Source organism: Oncorhynchus mykiss, chromosome 10, assembly GCF_013265735.2.
Source record: "Oncorhynchus mykiss isolate Arlee chromosome 10, USDA_OmykA_1.1, whole genome shotgun sequence".
Classification (NCBI taxonomy): Eukaryota; Metazoa; Chordata; class Actinopteri; order Salmoniformes; family Salmonidae; genus Oncorhynchus; species Oncorhynchus mykiss.
In genome coordinates, this window is record NC_048574.1 from 34,088,877 (window position 1) to 34,104,345 (window position 15,469).

The 15,469-nt window shown below is 41.6% G+C and overlaps 1 protein-coding gene across 6 annotated transcripts in view; it reads left to right on the forward strand.

Annotated features, from left to right (window-relative positions):
* The first annotated feature begins 860 nt into the window (after positions 1 to 860).
* LOC110533689 (nuclear pore complex protein Nup98-Nup96) overlaps positions 861 to 15,469 on the forward strand; it is a 31,099-nt gene continuing 16,490 nt past the window's right edge. For 2 of the 6 annotated variants that reach the window (XM_021618138.2, XM_021618139.2), the window contains exons 1-11: positions 1,052 to 1,458; positions 2,515 to 2,621; positions 2,799 to 2,897; positions 5,648 to 5,695; positions 7,869 to 8,054; positions 8,654 to 8,796; positions 11,093 to 11,200; positions 11,361 to 11,547; positions 11,652 to 11,821; positions 11,899 to 12,042; positions 12,138 to 12,273. In XM_021618138.2, coding sequence (XP_021473813.2) covers positions 2,543 to 2,621; positions 2,799 to 2,897; positions 5,648 to 5,695; positions 7,869 to 8,054; positions 8,654 to 8,796; positions 11,093 to 11,200; positions 11,361 to 11,547; positions 11,652 to 11,821; positions 11,899 to 12,042; positions 12,138 to 12,273 — 1,300 coding nt within the window. In that variant the 5' untranslated portion in view covers positions 1,052 to 1,458; positions 2,515 to 2,542. Of the gene's footprint in view, positions 1,011 to 1,051; positions 1,459 to 2,514; positions 2,622 to 2,798; positions 2,898 to 5,647; positions 5,696 to 7,868; positions 8,055 to 8,653; positions 8,797 to 11,092; positions 11,201 to 11,360; positions 11,548 to 11,651; positions 11,822 to 11,898; positions 12,043 to 12,137; positions 12,274 to 15,469 lie in introns of those variants that run through there. The other 4 variants (XM_036990097.1, XM_021618140.2, XM_021618143.2 and 1 more) reach the window with 4 other exon arrangements.

Consider the following 15,469-nt stretch of genomic DNA (forward strand, 5'->3'; position numbering starts at 1 on the left):
CGTCCGATAATTTTACCTCGGTGAGAAACCGAACTTGCCATTTCCAAAAAGTTTAGCGGGGATGCAGCTTTGCGATCTATTGCCTAGGACAGGCTCTCCAACCCTGTCTTGGAGAACTACCATCCTGTAGGTTTTCACTCCGACCCTAATCTAGCGCATCTGCTTCGATAATTAGCTGGTTGATTAACTGAATCAGGTTAGTTACAACTGTGGTTGGAGCGAAAACCTACAGGAAGGTTGGTGCCTCTCCAGGAACAGGGTTGGAGAGCCCTGACCTAGGACATCAACAGCCACCCTGTGTTTCACTGAATAGCCTAAACTATAGGCAGTACTTTTTATTGCACATTTGGGCTTAATTAAACTGATGCATTTGGCGATGTTCAACTCCAATTCACTGACACTATGAAGAATAGCTTTGCCATACTAATTGATAGCTTAATATATACTTTAATATACTTTTGGTGAATTTACGAGGCATTGCTAAAAAAGGTATAGCCTACAGTATATGCGCACGGTTCTAACGGTCTCTCTGCCTGCCTGCCTGCCCCGATCCTCCCTCTCCCTCCCTCTTCGCCATGAAAAACGCTAGTGTGTAGTAAATGTTTACTGCCAGTCAAAAGATACCGTGTGTTAAAAAAGTTGGATTTTGTGGCGTTCATTGCCACAGTTATAAACTGTACAGCACAAGTCTCGAAGAAGTCTAAGAAACGGGACATTATTGTGGCTACGGCAGAAACGTTTTTGGGATTTAAGGATTTTAAATCTGAAGATTTGCAAGGGGTACTGGCGCCGGAAGACCCGCCCTCCCAGGTTCCACTTGAGTCTGTGTAGGGATTAGATCTGTTATATATTTTTTAACTTAAAACTTGTTTGATTTAGTTTAGTTTCTTTATTTACTTTTTGGTAGTTATTTTTTTATTTTGAGGGGTGTTTTTTTTTTCTCCATTTTTGGGAATCATGTTTCTTTCCCCCACTGTAGGTGGCGGAACTTTACAGCCGAAAGGTTACAGGTACTACTGAATGAAGAAATTCCCTCCTACCAGGTTCCCGAGCCTGTGTAGAGATCTGAATAGTACAGTTTTTGTTGGAAATTCAGGGTAGTAGGTTGAATTTGGTTAGTGTTTTTTGTTTTTGGTAATTCGTATGATTTGTTCATCCAAAACATGTTTTGTTTTGGTGATATTGTTTACAACCCCGTACCGTAGGTGGCGGTAATACACCGTAGTCTGCCAATAAAGAGAAAAAAATATAATAATAAGAAGAAGAAGGAAAAAAAACTTTGGCGCACATCGACATTTTCAAACGCCTGACGCATTTTGGCCTCCTTACCGCAGATTGCCTCCTAGTGCGACGAGATTAGTTACGGAAACTAGCATTGCTAGGTAGCTCTCCCCGTTTAGAGACTTCGACCTTATTTTCACCCATATTGTGACTGGATAGACCATAGTCTTATTTACGGTGAGTTTTAACATTGTCCTGCCGTCCCTTTTTCAACCATGTAAGCTAACGCGTTAGCACAACATCACAATTAGCATCACAACTAGCCGTGTTAGCAGTGTTGTGGTTCTGACTCACCGGGGACATTTGCGGATGTTTACAAATAACGTTAGCAGGCTAAACTGGTCATATCTGTTTTTATCTTGTGCGACGGGTACGCTGTTAGTGTGATCTATAATTTCATTTCGTGCAATGTTTGAACATTGGAGTGTTGTTAATTTAGCTACTGTAGTTAGCTAACTGACTAACGTCGACTGTTACTAATAATATCAGTATGTGTTGCTAGCTAGGTAGCTTAGATAGCTAACGTTACCTAACGACGTCTGCCAGGCAGGCCACCACATGATAGCATATTCTTCTGTCCCCTAACTGGCTTTCAGTCAGTCGTTAGTTAGCAAACCAACCGATTGGTAGACGCTATGTTAGCGATATCTGACGTTAGTTAACTAAATTGTTATAAAGCTTTCGAAATTGACTTTTGATCTTGCCTCTGGAAAATATAGAAGGGAGACTGGCAGGTGGTATGAATTGAACATGTATGGACGGTGGTTAGTTAACCTCACACCAGAACGAATTAACTAAGTTAAACTGCTTCTCTAAGTTCCAAATAGCAACTAGCTAAAGTTGATATTTTGTTGTTGTTGGCAAACGTGTCATAAATGCAATAGAAGACAGGTTAAACACCTGTTGCTGAGCCCAATCAGCTGTCTCATAGCCTGAAGCCTCTTTTGGAATGTGAACGTCATTAACACCCTGAAGTAAACAAGTTACTGCGTTCCCGCCAGAGTTATCAACTGCTTGCATGGCTTCGAGAATACCTAAAATATATGGACTGTGACCCATCATTTTTTTCCCCCATGCCCAAAAATCATACATAGAAAGCTAGCTATATCGATCTAGGTATTGGTAACTTAAAACATGTGTGATTACTGTAAATGCTCTCTAACTATCAACGTTTGTCAATTCTGTGTGTCTGGGGATGTAAACTTAAGTTGTTCTATCTGTCATGCTGAGCAGACATATGCAGTCCTACTAGCAGGGGAAGATGTTCAACAAGTCGTTTGGTGCTCCCTTTGGGGGAGGGACTGGAGGATTTGGGACGTCATCCACATTTGGGCAACAAAGTAAGTAACAACAGTGGGTGCAGGGTGTACAGTTAGCTTTAATGTATGTCATGGCAACTTGAGTACCCTTATGGTTTCACGCTTGTCTCATCAATGTCTTCGCCTTGGGATTCACTCTCAAGTCTAGTTAACTTGTTGTGGATTATAAGAGGGGTGGTGTTGACCCTGTGTTTGCAGACACTAGCTTTGGGGCGGCAACAGGTGGCTTCGGAGCCTCAGCGTTTGGGGCAACCAACAACACTGGAGGACTCTTTGGGGCAACGCAGAATAAACCAGGTTTGCCACATCTCCCTGAGCCTGACTTTAACACGTTAATCCCTCAGTACCCACCTAGGCCTGGCAAATATAATTTCTGCTTAACATCCTGTAGTACAGGAGCCATATCTGCTTTCCTTTTAGACTTTGTTTCATTACAATCTCAGCTTAGGCCCAATAACAGTGTGGTTTCTGTCACAACATTCTGGGTTTAGGAGCAGGCCGTTGTTCTCCATTGCAGTGGTTTAGGGTTTAACATGGCTGACATCTGAGTGTTTAGGGTGACCATGTTCTTCATTTGAATGAAAAGCCACAGAAGAAAGGTGTCTGTGGTATAAGGTATTTTATAAACTGGGTGGTTGGAGCCCTGAATGCTGATTGGCTGAAAGCTGTGGTATACCACGGGTATGACAAAACATTTCTAATTACGTTTATAATAGCAATAAGGCACCTTAGGGGGTTTGTGGAATATGGCCAATAAACCACTGCTAAGGGCGTTCCTAAGAACAGCCCTGAGCCGTCATATATTTACCGTATACCGCACCCCCTCATGCATTATTGCTTAATTGTATAACTTGCATAACCACAGCAAAGTTACAGATTCTGTTACATTTCCCACTGGTGTATTAATAAAATATTCAGGAGGTTTTATATGTTTTGATGTGATGGCACTGATAAAGTACGATGTTGGGCATGTTTTAAACTAGCTTTTGTACTGTGACGTCTACCTGAACCGTGAACCTGCATGATCACACTGCCACTCACAGTAGACCGAGAGCTGACTATGTGCTCTATACATTTTTCCATTATTCAATATACGATGGTGAATGTTATCTGTGCCTGCCGTGATGCTGCTACTGACGTGGTGGTTGAATATATATATATATATATATTATATTATTTATATATATTATATTATTTATATATATTATATTATTTATATATATTATATTATTTATATATATTATATTATATATATTATATATATATATTATATATTATATTATATATATATTATATATATATATTATATATTATATTATATATATATATATATATCTATCTCTCTCTCTCAGTGCCTTGCGAAAGTATTCGGCCCCCTTGAACTTCGCAACCTTTTGCCACATTTCAGGCTTCAAACATAAAGATATAAAACTGTATTTTTTTGTGAAGAATCAACAACAAGTGGGACACAATCATGAAGTGGAATGACATTTATTGGATATTTCAAACTTTTTTAACAAATCAAAAACTGAAAAATTGGGCGTGCAAAATTATTCAGCCCCTTTACTTTCAGTGCAGCAAACTCTCTCCAGAAGTTCAGTGAGGATCTCTGAATGATCCAATGTTGACCTAAATGACTAATGATGATAAATACAATCCACCTGTGTGTAATCAAGTCTCTGTATAAATGCACCTGCACTGTGATAGTCTCAGAGGTCCGTTAAAAGCGCAGAGAGCATCATGAAGAACAAGGAACACACCAGGCAGGTCCGATATACTGTTGTGAAGAAGTTTAAAGCCGGATTTGGATACAAAAAGATTTCCCAAGCTTTAAACATCCCAAGGAGCACGGTGCAAGCGATAATATTGAAATGGAAGGAGTATCAGACCACTGCAAATCTACCAAGACCTGGCCGTCCCTCTAAACTTTCAGCTCATACAAGGAGAAGACTGATCAGAGATGCAGCCAAGAGGCCCATGATCACTCTGGATGAACTGCAGAGATCTACAGCTGAGGTGGGAGTCTGTCCATAGGACAACCATCAGTCGTATATTGCACAAATCTGGCCTTTATGGAAGAGTGGCAAGAAGAAAGCCATTTCTTAAAGATATCCATAAAAAGTGTCGTTTAAAGTTTGCCACAAGCCACCTGGGAGACACACCAAACATGTGGAAGAAGGTGCTCTGGTCAGATGTTGCCAAAAAGTTCAATTTTGGTTTCAATGCAAAATGTTATGTTTGGCGTAAAAGCAACACAGCTGAACACACCATCCCCACTGTCAAACATGGTGGTGGCAGCATCATGGTTTGGGCCTGCTTTTCTTCAGCAGGGACAGGGAAGATGGTTAAAATTGATGGGAAGATGGATGGAGCCAAATACAGGACCATTCTGGAAGAAAACCTGATGGAGTCTGCAAAAGACCTAAGACTGGGACGGAGATTTGTATTCCAATAAGACAATGATCCAAAACATAAAGCAAAATCTACAATGGAATGGTTCAAAAATAAACATATCCAGGTGTTAGAATGGCCAAGTCAAAGTCCAGACCTGAATCCAATCGAGAATCTGTGGAAAGAACTGAAAACTGCTGTTCACAAATGCTCTCCATCCAACCTCACTGAGCTCGAGCTGTTTTGCAAGGAGGAATGGGAAAAAATTTCAGTCTCTCGATGTGAGAAACTGATAGACATACCCCAAGCGACTTACAGCTGTAATCGCAGCAAAAGGTGGCGCTACAAAGTATTAAATTAAGGGGGCTGAATAATTTTGCACGCCCAATTTTTCAGTTTTTGATTTGTTAAAAAAGTTTGAAATATCCAATAAATGTCGTTCCACTTCATGATTGTGTCCCACTTGTTGTTGATTCTTCACAAAAAAATAGTTTTATCTTTATGTTTGCAGCCTGAAATGTGGCAAAAAGTCGCAAAGTTCAAGGGGGCCGAATACTTTCGCAAGGCACTGTGTATATATATATATATATATATATATATATATATATATATGTGTGTGTCTAACCCCACCCTGTAATGCTCTACTCTCTCAAAAGTGGTGACAGCCAATCCTCAGCAAATCCACACTGGTGCAGGTAGAGGAGGTAAGCATTGGCTGCCGCGCACACACACACAACCTGCTCTTAAACAGGCGGCTGTGCACACGAAAAGGCTGGACACTCAGTCTGTGTTATACTCTTGAAAAGGGGCTTCCGTGCATACAAAAGTATATGCGATATGTAGTATTTGGCGCAAAGCCACAGTCTGTATTCTTCTCTTAAAGGGAGTGATCATGTAGACAGGTGGCACTGTGTATGGCCCTATTGTCATACAGTTGAAGTCGTAAGTTTCCATACACCGTAGCCAAATACATTTAAACTCAGTTTTTCACAATTCTTGACATTTAATCCTAGTAAAAAGTCCCTCTCTTAGGTCAGTTAGGATCACCACTTTATTTTAAGAATGTGAAATGTCAATAATAGTTGAGAGAATGATTTATTTCAGCTTTTATTTCTTTCATCACATTCCAATGGGTCAGAAGTTTACATACACTCAATTAGTATTTGGTAACATTGCCTTTAAATTGTTTAACTTGGGTCAAACGTTTCGGATAGCCTTCCACAAGCTTCCCACAATAAGTTGGGTGAATTTTGGCCCATTTCTCCTGACAGAGCTGGTGTAACTGAGTCAGGTTTGTAGGCCTCCTTGCTCACACACACTTTTTCAGTTCTGCCCACACATTTTCTATAGGATTGTGGTCAGGGCTTTGTGATGGCCTCTTCAATACCTTGACTTTGATGTCCTTAAGCCATTTTGCTACAACTTTGGAAGTATGCTTGCGGTCATTGTCCATTTGGAAGACCCATTTGCGACCAAGCTTTAACTTCCTGACTGATGTCTTGAGATGTTGCTTCAAAAATATCCACATAATTTTCCTGTCTCATGATGCCATCTATTTTGTGAAGTGCACCAGTCCCTCCTGCAGGAAAGCACCCCCACAACATTATGCTGCCACCCCCGTGCCTCACAGTTGGGATGGTCTTCTTCAGCTTGCAAGCCTCCCTCTTTATCCTCCAAACAAAACGATTGTCAATATTGCCAAACAGTTCTATTTTTGTTTCATCAGACCAGAGGACATTTCTCCAAAAAGTAAGGTCTTTGTCCCCATGTGCAGTTGTAAACCGTAGTCTGGCTTTTTTTATGGCGGTTTTGGAGGAGTGGCTTCTTCCTTGCTGAGCGGCCTTTCAGGTTATGCCGATATAGGACTCGTTTTACTGTGGATATAGGTACTTTTGTACCTGTTTCCTCTAGCATCTTCACATGGTCCTTTGCTGCTGTTCTGGGATTGTTTTGCACTTTTCGCACCAAAAAACATTAATCTCTAGGAGACAAAACACGTCTCCTTCCTAAGCGGTATGATGGCTGCGTGGTCCCATGGTGTTTATACTTGCGTACTATTGTTAGTACAGATGAACGTTGTACCTTCAGGCATTTGGAATTTACTCCCAAGGATGAATCAGATTTGTGGAGGTCTACATTTTTTTTCCTGAGGTCTTGGTTGATTTCTTTTGATTTCCCTATGGTGTCAAGCAAAGAGGCTCTGAGTTTGAAGGTAGGCCTTGAAATGAATCCACAGGTACACCTCCAATTGACTGAAAGGATGTCAATTAGCTTATGCGAAGTTTCTAAAGCCATGACATCCTTTTCTGGAATTTTCTGATCTGTTTAAAGGCACAGTCAACTTAGTGTATGTAAACTTCTGACCCACTGGAATTTTGATACGGTGAAAAGTTAAATAATCTGTCTGTAAACAGTTGTTGGAAAAATGACTTGTTATGCACAAAGTAGATGTCCTAACCGACTTGCCAAAACTATAGTTTGTGAACAAGAAGTTTGTGGAGTGGTTGAAAAACAAGTTTTAATGACTCCAACCTATGTGTATGTAAACTTCAACTGTATGTGAGTGAGTGGCCTGTTTGTGCTGAGTGAGAGGAAGAAAATGGAGCTGTGGAGAGCGGGATGAAGGGATGCATGTTTTGTGACGACGTCTCCTTGTGATGAATGAAATGATCGGGTCTCCTATAAAGTAGTTGAGCTGAACCCAAAGGTCTGTACTGGTTTTGATCACCAATGCACAACTACAATTCTAGAGGATCCTTGGTGAGCATGATACCAAACCATTGGCCCGGGGTCCTACAAGAATTTGAGTTGTGCACTCCCACAATAAGCCAAAGGGACCTATGTGTGAGCTAGTTTGGTGTGTGTGTCCCTCCCCAGGTGGCCTATTTGGTTCCAGTACCTTCAGCCAGCCTGTGACATCATCTACCAGTAGCGGCTTTGGCTTTGGTGCGCCCAGCGGCACCTCCACCAGCCTGTTCGGCAGCACCAGCACGGGCGGCGGCGGAGGACTCTTCTCCCAGCAGAGCAATGCCTTCGGCGCCGCCAAGCCAGCCTCTTTTGGCAGTCAGTCTTTTTTTTTATTGTCTAGCATTGGTCTTTAAAACCGGTTTACAATATAATTAGAATCAGTAGTACCAATAGGCGTTCCCATTCAAGTAAATGATCTGTGGCCGGTGAGACAATGGTCATATTAGGTGTTCTATATGGAGTGTGGGTTTAGAGTTCTGTGCCTTTCTCATAGTTCCATGCGTGCAACAATGGAAAATAGAACTTGTTTTGGATTTTGATTATTTTGTGCTAGCACTCCGATGGCCACTCCAGAGCCTTCTATTTAGCCTACCAAATAGTAGTAAATAGAGGGCTCTGGTCTATTCTAGTAATTGTGATTCTCTGCTGGTGTATAATGAGATCATGATGTGTAATACCTTTATTTTCCTTTAATATATTAATGTATTTTTATAGCTAGGCTACTCATGATGTATTGCTTGTTTGTGTAATGCTTTTTAAGTGCTTTGAGATTATGAAAAGCGCTATAGAAATAAATTATAACATTTCAGAAGGATTTTAGATCACTCATGAGGGGCATGTGTTTTCTTAGTCGGGTCACGTCGACATCATCGATGTCTAACTAGATCGTGATGATGTGTATTTAATTTTTTTAGCGTTCGGTACGAGCACGGCCAGCAGTGGGGGGCTGTTTGGGGCAACCAACTCCAACCCTTTCGGAGGGGCGTCTACCTCCCTGTTCGGAGCATCAGGGTTTACCCAGCAGGCTGCCCAGCCAGGCACCACTGTCAAGTTCAACGTGAGTTTGGCCTGAGTTTGGTTGGTGGAGGGGGCTGACAAGGTGCGCAGATGCAGAATGTGTCCCCCATTCAGTGATGCTTGCTTTATGCAAATTCACGTGTGACAGCTGTGGGCAGCCAGCCGCATCCCCTAACCAGCCATTAATTAGCCTCTGCTGCTTCTCTCTGTCTGTTCTGTCTGCATCTCCATCAGTTTTAAAATGTTATCACCCCGTGATGCTGGGGTGTGCAGACAGTGATGGGGTTTGTGTTAATAGAGGAAAAACAGAACACAGTCAACCTTGTGCCTTTACGTAACTGAAATCCTCAAGTTTGTAGCCCAAACCCCATTCTACCGCGACTGGGCGCGCGTGTTATATCATTTTATAAACCATGTCACGGGCCACAAGTTTTTGGTTTGATAACAAACAGCCTTGTTTAGTCATGGCTAGCTAGCTAACACCCTTGACTATGCACACATTTGGATGGCACAGGAAAAAAAGGGATGTATAGCCTTCTCAAAGAGATGCTTTAAAGGTAGGATGCATATACCTAATCAATGTAATTGTAAGTTAAATCTGAATCAAATATTTTTTTCTGGTGTTCATAAAATTCTGGTTTCTGCTTAACTTACTCCCGTGTGAGAGGGAGGGAGTAAGCTTGTGTGGGAGGGAGCTTGTGTTGGCTGTAAAGTTGTCTGAAGAGTTGGCTAAAGATGGTTCCCCTTAACTGCCACAATGACAATGCAGATAATTTATGCATTTACACTGACTACAGGAAACATTAAGATCACCTGCTCTTTCCATGACAGACTGACCAGGTGAAAGCTATGATCCCTTATTGATGTCACTTGTTAAGTCCACTTCAATCAGTGTAGATGAAGGGAGGCGATGGGTTGAGGAAGGATTTTTAAGCTTGAGTCATGGATTGTGTATGTATGCCATTCAGAGGGTGAATGGGCAAGACAAAAGATTTAACTGCCTTTGAATGTAGCACCTACTTACTACTATGGTAGTAGGTGCCAGGCACACCGGTTTCTGCTAAAAACTGCTACTCTGCTGGGTTTTTCCACACTCAACCTTTTTCCCGTGTGCATCAAGAATGGTCCACCACCCAAAGGACATCCAGCCAACTTGATAGAACTGTGGGGAGCATTGGAGTTAACGTGGGCCGGAAACCTTGTGGAATGCTTTTCACACCTTGTAGAGTCTGTCCCAATGAATTGAGGCTGTTCTGAGGGCAAAAGAGGGTGCAACTCAATATTTGGAAGATGTTTCTAATATTTTGTACTCTGTGTGTATATTCATTACGGGGTGGTAGGGTAGCCTAGTGGTTAGAGCGTTGGACTAGTCACCAAAAGTTTGCAAATCCCTGAGCTGAACAGGTACAATTGTCGTTCTGCTCCTGAGCAGGCAGTTAACCCACTGTTCCTAGGCCGTCATTGAAAATACACATTTGTTCTTAACTGGCGTGCCTAGTTAAATAAAGGCACTCTTTTTAAAAATATTTTTTTTTATAACATTCATCCTGCACATGGTAGGCCTTTGGATATATGCAAATCAGGTATTTTCTGCAGTAGCCTTTTCTATTATGCAGTGAAAGGTGCAGTGTTTCTGCCTCTCAAAAATATGACGGTGTAAAGTTTTCAGTGTTTTTATACATAGTTCTTAAAATAAAGATAATCTTTGAGAACTTACAATCACCAAAATGAAAATGGACAGTCTGGGAGAATCAAAAATTCAAAAAATGTCCTTTTTGTTTTGAGTCACTCACCTAGCATAAGAACACTGCAAAGCCATGGCAAAATGTGTAGCATTGTAGGAAGTTAGTTTTAAAACGGCAACAGTCTGCGGCCAAGAGGAGGGCCTCTATAATTTGTGGTCGGAGACCGCTCCATTGGCCACAGCCACTACCACTCGGTATCGTGATACGTGGCCTGGTATCAATCACATCGTTGGTATTATGACAACCTCATTCTGAAAATAGGCTAAATGTTTTGCAGTTTACAGATTTTTCCAGTGTTTCTGTGCGAAAATAATTATTCTCACCTTTTTCTGCCCTCACTTGTTTGCATCCCTGCGACCTAGGCTAGCCAACTACACCTGGGCCGAACTACTGTACTAGGACTCTTTGCCATGTGTCGTGTACCAAATGTTATTTCATATGGAATGTACTGTACTTAATGCTGTATGTCTATGTTTACTGTGATCCTAATTCCGAGGTCAGTTTTCTCTGCTATGTGTACAAGTAATCAGTTCAACCTGCTCTAATACAGTAGAGTTTGTATCCCAATGAATCTCCTCTGTTGTCGTCCAGCCTCCAACAGGAAGTGACACCATGGTGAAAGGGGGTGTGACGACAAGCATCAACACCAAGCACCAGTGCATCACGGCCATGAAGGAGTATGAGAACAAATCACTGGAGGTGGGTCATTGTTAGGCATTTACTTTCACCTGTCCTCTATCTTTCAGATCAGTGAAAATGGAAGGGAAAGAGATGAGGAGAGGGATCCACTTCAGAGTATTGAGATAGAGCCAGGCCTCTCACCCCCCTCTCTCCTTTGTGGTGTGTTGCCTCTGTGTAGGAGCTGAGGTTTGAGGACTACCAGGCAGGGAGGAAGGGACCCACTAACCCTATGGCTGCACCAACAGGGGGTCTCTTTGGGGCTGCAGCCGCAGCCACCCCCAGTACGGGGGCTACAGGGCTGTTTGGCTCCTCAGCCACTAACACAGGCTTCTCCTTCGGCCAGGCCAAAACCTCATTCGGAACTAGTAAGTCACACAGGCCCAGAGACCGAGCCCTATAGAAAATATAAATACCATAACTTCTATCGGAATGTTGTAACTCCCTCTCACCTCCTTCCCTCTGTCCTCAGGTGCGGGTGGGTTTGGTGCAGCCACAGGCAGTCTGTTTGGGCAGCAGCAGCCCCAGCAGGTCCAGCAGGCAGTCAGCCTGTTCAAGCCCTTCGGCCAGGCTACAACCACCCCCAACACAGGCTTCTCCTTCGGCAGCACCATGGGCCAGCCCCAACAAACCAGCACCATGGTGAGAGCCTACACACACATGTTAATACATGCCTAACATAGTACCATTCCAGTAGAGTAACTCTTTCTCCATCCCAGGGGGGTCTGTTTGGGGCCACGGCAGTGTCCCAGGCAGGGGGGTTGTTTGGAAACACAGCTCAGACCGCACCAGCTACGGGCTTTGGGACAGGCACCGGACTCTTTGGACAAACCAACACCGCTTTCGGCAACGTCGGCACACAGGTATTAATTGACTCAACTGCTCATGCCTTCACAAAGTTCGGTACAGTATGATGGATGTATATTAATATGGTGTCTGTTTGTGCTCCTCTCCCTAGCAGGGCTTGTTTGGTAATAAAACGGCAGGGTTTGGTGTTACCACCACCAGCACCCCGTCGTTTGGCACGGGCACCGGCCTCTTCGGCAACAAAGCTGCCCTCTCTCTCGGAACAGCTACCAACACATCCAACTTTGGTGAGTTGATAATCTGCCCTTATTTGTATGCACCTGTGTGACGAAGGCTAGTACATGCTTATAAACCGTCTGTAGGGCTTAGTGGTATACCGTGTTTTACGATGTACAGGTATGATGCATTGATCGGTTTGGGTTTTTAAATTCTTTTAACGGTATTTAAATGTTTGGTTTGTCAAATGTGATCGGCAACACCGGCACGTGTAATGTCCATTTCTATAGTTTACTCTGTTTGCTACATGTCGTCTTTCTCCTTCCTGCTACTGCATGCCGTTTCCCACACCACGTTCTATGGACAGATGAGTCAAAAGTATCACTTTTTGGACGACGTGAGTCCCATTATGCCTGGGGGAACCAAACACTGCATTCCACAGTAAAAAAAAAAAAACTTATTGTTTAATGTTATTTGTTCACTCAAGTTTATTTTTTTACATTTTTTTTAATCTGATATTAGGTTTTGGTTGAAGATCAGATAACATTCAGTATTCAAAATATGCATAAGTAGAGAATTAGAAAGGGGGTAAAATACCTTTTCACAGCACTGGAGATGCAGAAAGATGTTGGTGACAAAGACTCTGCTTTCTACAAGTGTTCTATAATTTCACTTCCGTTATCGGGATGGGGATTTGAAATGTTTTAAAACTTGTCAGGGCTTGGATCCTTTTTTCTCAATTTCCACCTGACTGGCGTGCCCAAAGTAAACTGCTTGTTGCTCAGGCCCAGAAGCCAGGATATTCATATAATTGGTACCATTGGAAAGAACACACTGTTTGTATAAATGTTAAAATGATGTAGGAGACTATAACACAATAGATATGGTAGGAGAAAATACAAAGAACACCAACCTGGAATTTTGAGATCCCATGCTCTTACAATGGAAAGTATAGGGGCATAATGAATTCTAGCTCACAGGATGCAATTCCTATGGCTTCCACGGGGTGTCAGCAGTCTATGTTCAAGGTTTCAGGCTTGTAACTTCCAAAACAAGTAAGAAATATGAGTTTTAGTAGAAGGACACACTTGTAAATTCGTGTTTGGGCGCGCGATGAAGACAAGACGCACCTGCTAATATCGGTTTCCTATTGAATGTACTTCTTTCCGGAATAAATATTTATAGTTTGATTACCTTTTTTAGGGTATCTGAGGAGTCAATAGAAACATATTTTGACTTGTTTTAATAAAGTTTAGCGGTGGACTTTCGGATTCCTTTATCTGCATGTTGATCAAGTGGATTTCTCAAATCGATGGCGCCAACTAAATAGATTTTTTGGGATATAAAGAAGGATTTTATCTAACCAAACAACATGTTATAGCTGGGACCCTTTTGGATGACAAATCAGAGGAAGATTTTCAAAAAAGTAAGTGAATATTTAATCGCTATTTATGAAACCTGTGCCGGTGGAAAAATATTGATGTGGGCTGCTGTCCTCAAACAATCGCATGGCATGCTTTCGCTGTAATGGCTACTGTAAATCGGACAGTGCAGTTGGATTAACAATAATTTAACCTTTCAACCGATATAAGACACTTGTATGTACCTAAATGTTTAATATCCAAAATGTGTACGATTATTTATTTGATTTGCGCCCCCTCCAGTTTCATTGGAAGTTGACTCGCTAGCAGGACGTCTAGCCCTAAGAAGTTAAGAATGAAAGTGAATTGCTTTGCCACATTTTTTGTAATATTACTTTAATTCCTTGTTACAAACAATGCATATTTTGGAATATTTTTTTATCTGTACAGGCTTCCTTTTCCCTCTGTCAATTAGGGTAGTATTGTAGAGTAACTACAATGTTCACCCATCATCAGTTTTCTCCTATCACAGCCATTAGACTAGACTCTGTAACCATTTTAAAGTCACCATTGGCCATTGTGAAATCCCTGCTGGTTTCCTTCTCCGGCAACCGAGTTAGGAAGGACACAGATCTTTGTTGTGACTGGGTGTAATTAATGAAGTGTAATTAATAACTTCACCATGGTCAAAGGGATAATCAATGTCTGCCTTTTTTATTTGTATCCATCTACCAATAGGTGCCCTTTGCGAGGCATTGGAAAACCTCCCTGATCTTTGGTTGAATCTGTGTTTGACATTCACTAATAAACTGAGGGACCTTACAATTATCTGTATGTGTGGGGTACATAGATGAGGTAGTCCTAAAGAAAATTACATTAAACACTATTATTGCAGAAAATGAGTCCATGCAACTTATGTGACTTGTAAGCAAATTAGTTTTCTCAACTTATTTAGGCTTGCCATAACAAAGGGGTTGAGTACTTCAGCTATTCATTAAAAATACAAATAATAATTTGTATGAAAAAAATGAAACACAATTCCACTTTGACTTTATGGGCTTTTGTGTGTAGGTCAGTGCCAAACAAAATCTAAATGTAATCTATTTTAAATTCTGGCAGTAACAGAACAAAATGTGGAAAAGGCTAATGGGAGTGCCTTCAGAAAGTATACACAATCTATATGCCAACAATGACTAATTTATCATAACCATTACAGATAACAAATCCTAATGGCTAAATTTCCCCATTTCTTTTAATATAGTGTCAAAAAAAACAAGTGCATTTTAAAATGTATTGAACCATAATATCAACTGGTTATATCGTGGAACACAATCTTCAAAAAGGCAGTAACTGCTTGTGGAAGCCTATGGCATTAGGGTTGGGTGTGGTCAACATTTTTACCTGTTGTGATCTTCCCATAACTTTTATACCCCCCCCCCCCCCCCCCTCCAAATTATTTAAAAGTAATAATATATATTTAATAACCCCACTACGACAGTTTAGCTATAGCGCAAAATCAAATTCAACTGGAGCAATCATGACAACCATGAGGTAATGGCAAATCTTTTTTATTTTCCTTTTGGGTGGAGGAGCAGGACAGGTTTGTGTACATGTCTGTTTCTATCTGTGTGGCAGGCACATGATGGAGCAGTGACTATCTGATGAACGGGCTGTCTTTTTAAAATTATTTTTTATTTAACTTGGCAAGTCAGTTACGAACAAATTCTTATTTACAAACCCGGACGACACTTGGCCAATTGTGCACTGCACTATGGGATTCCCAATCACAGCCGAATGTGATGCAGCCTGGATTCGAACCAGGTACTGCAGTGATATGTAGTGTCTTAGACCACTGCACCACTCGGGAGTCTTAACGTAGTGAGCTCGATTATAGGCCTACATCAAT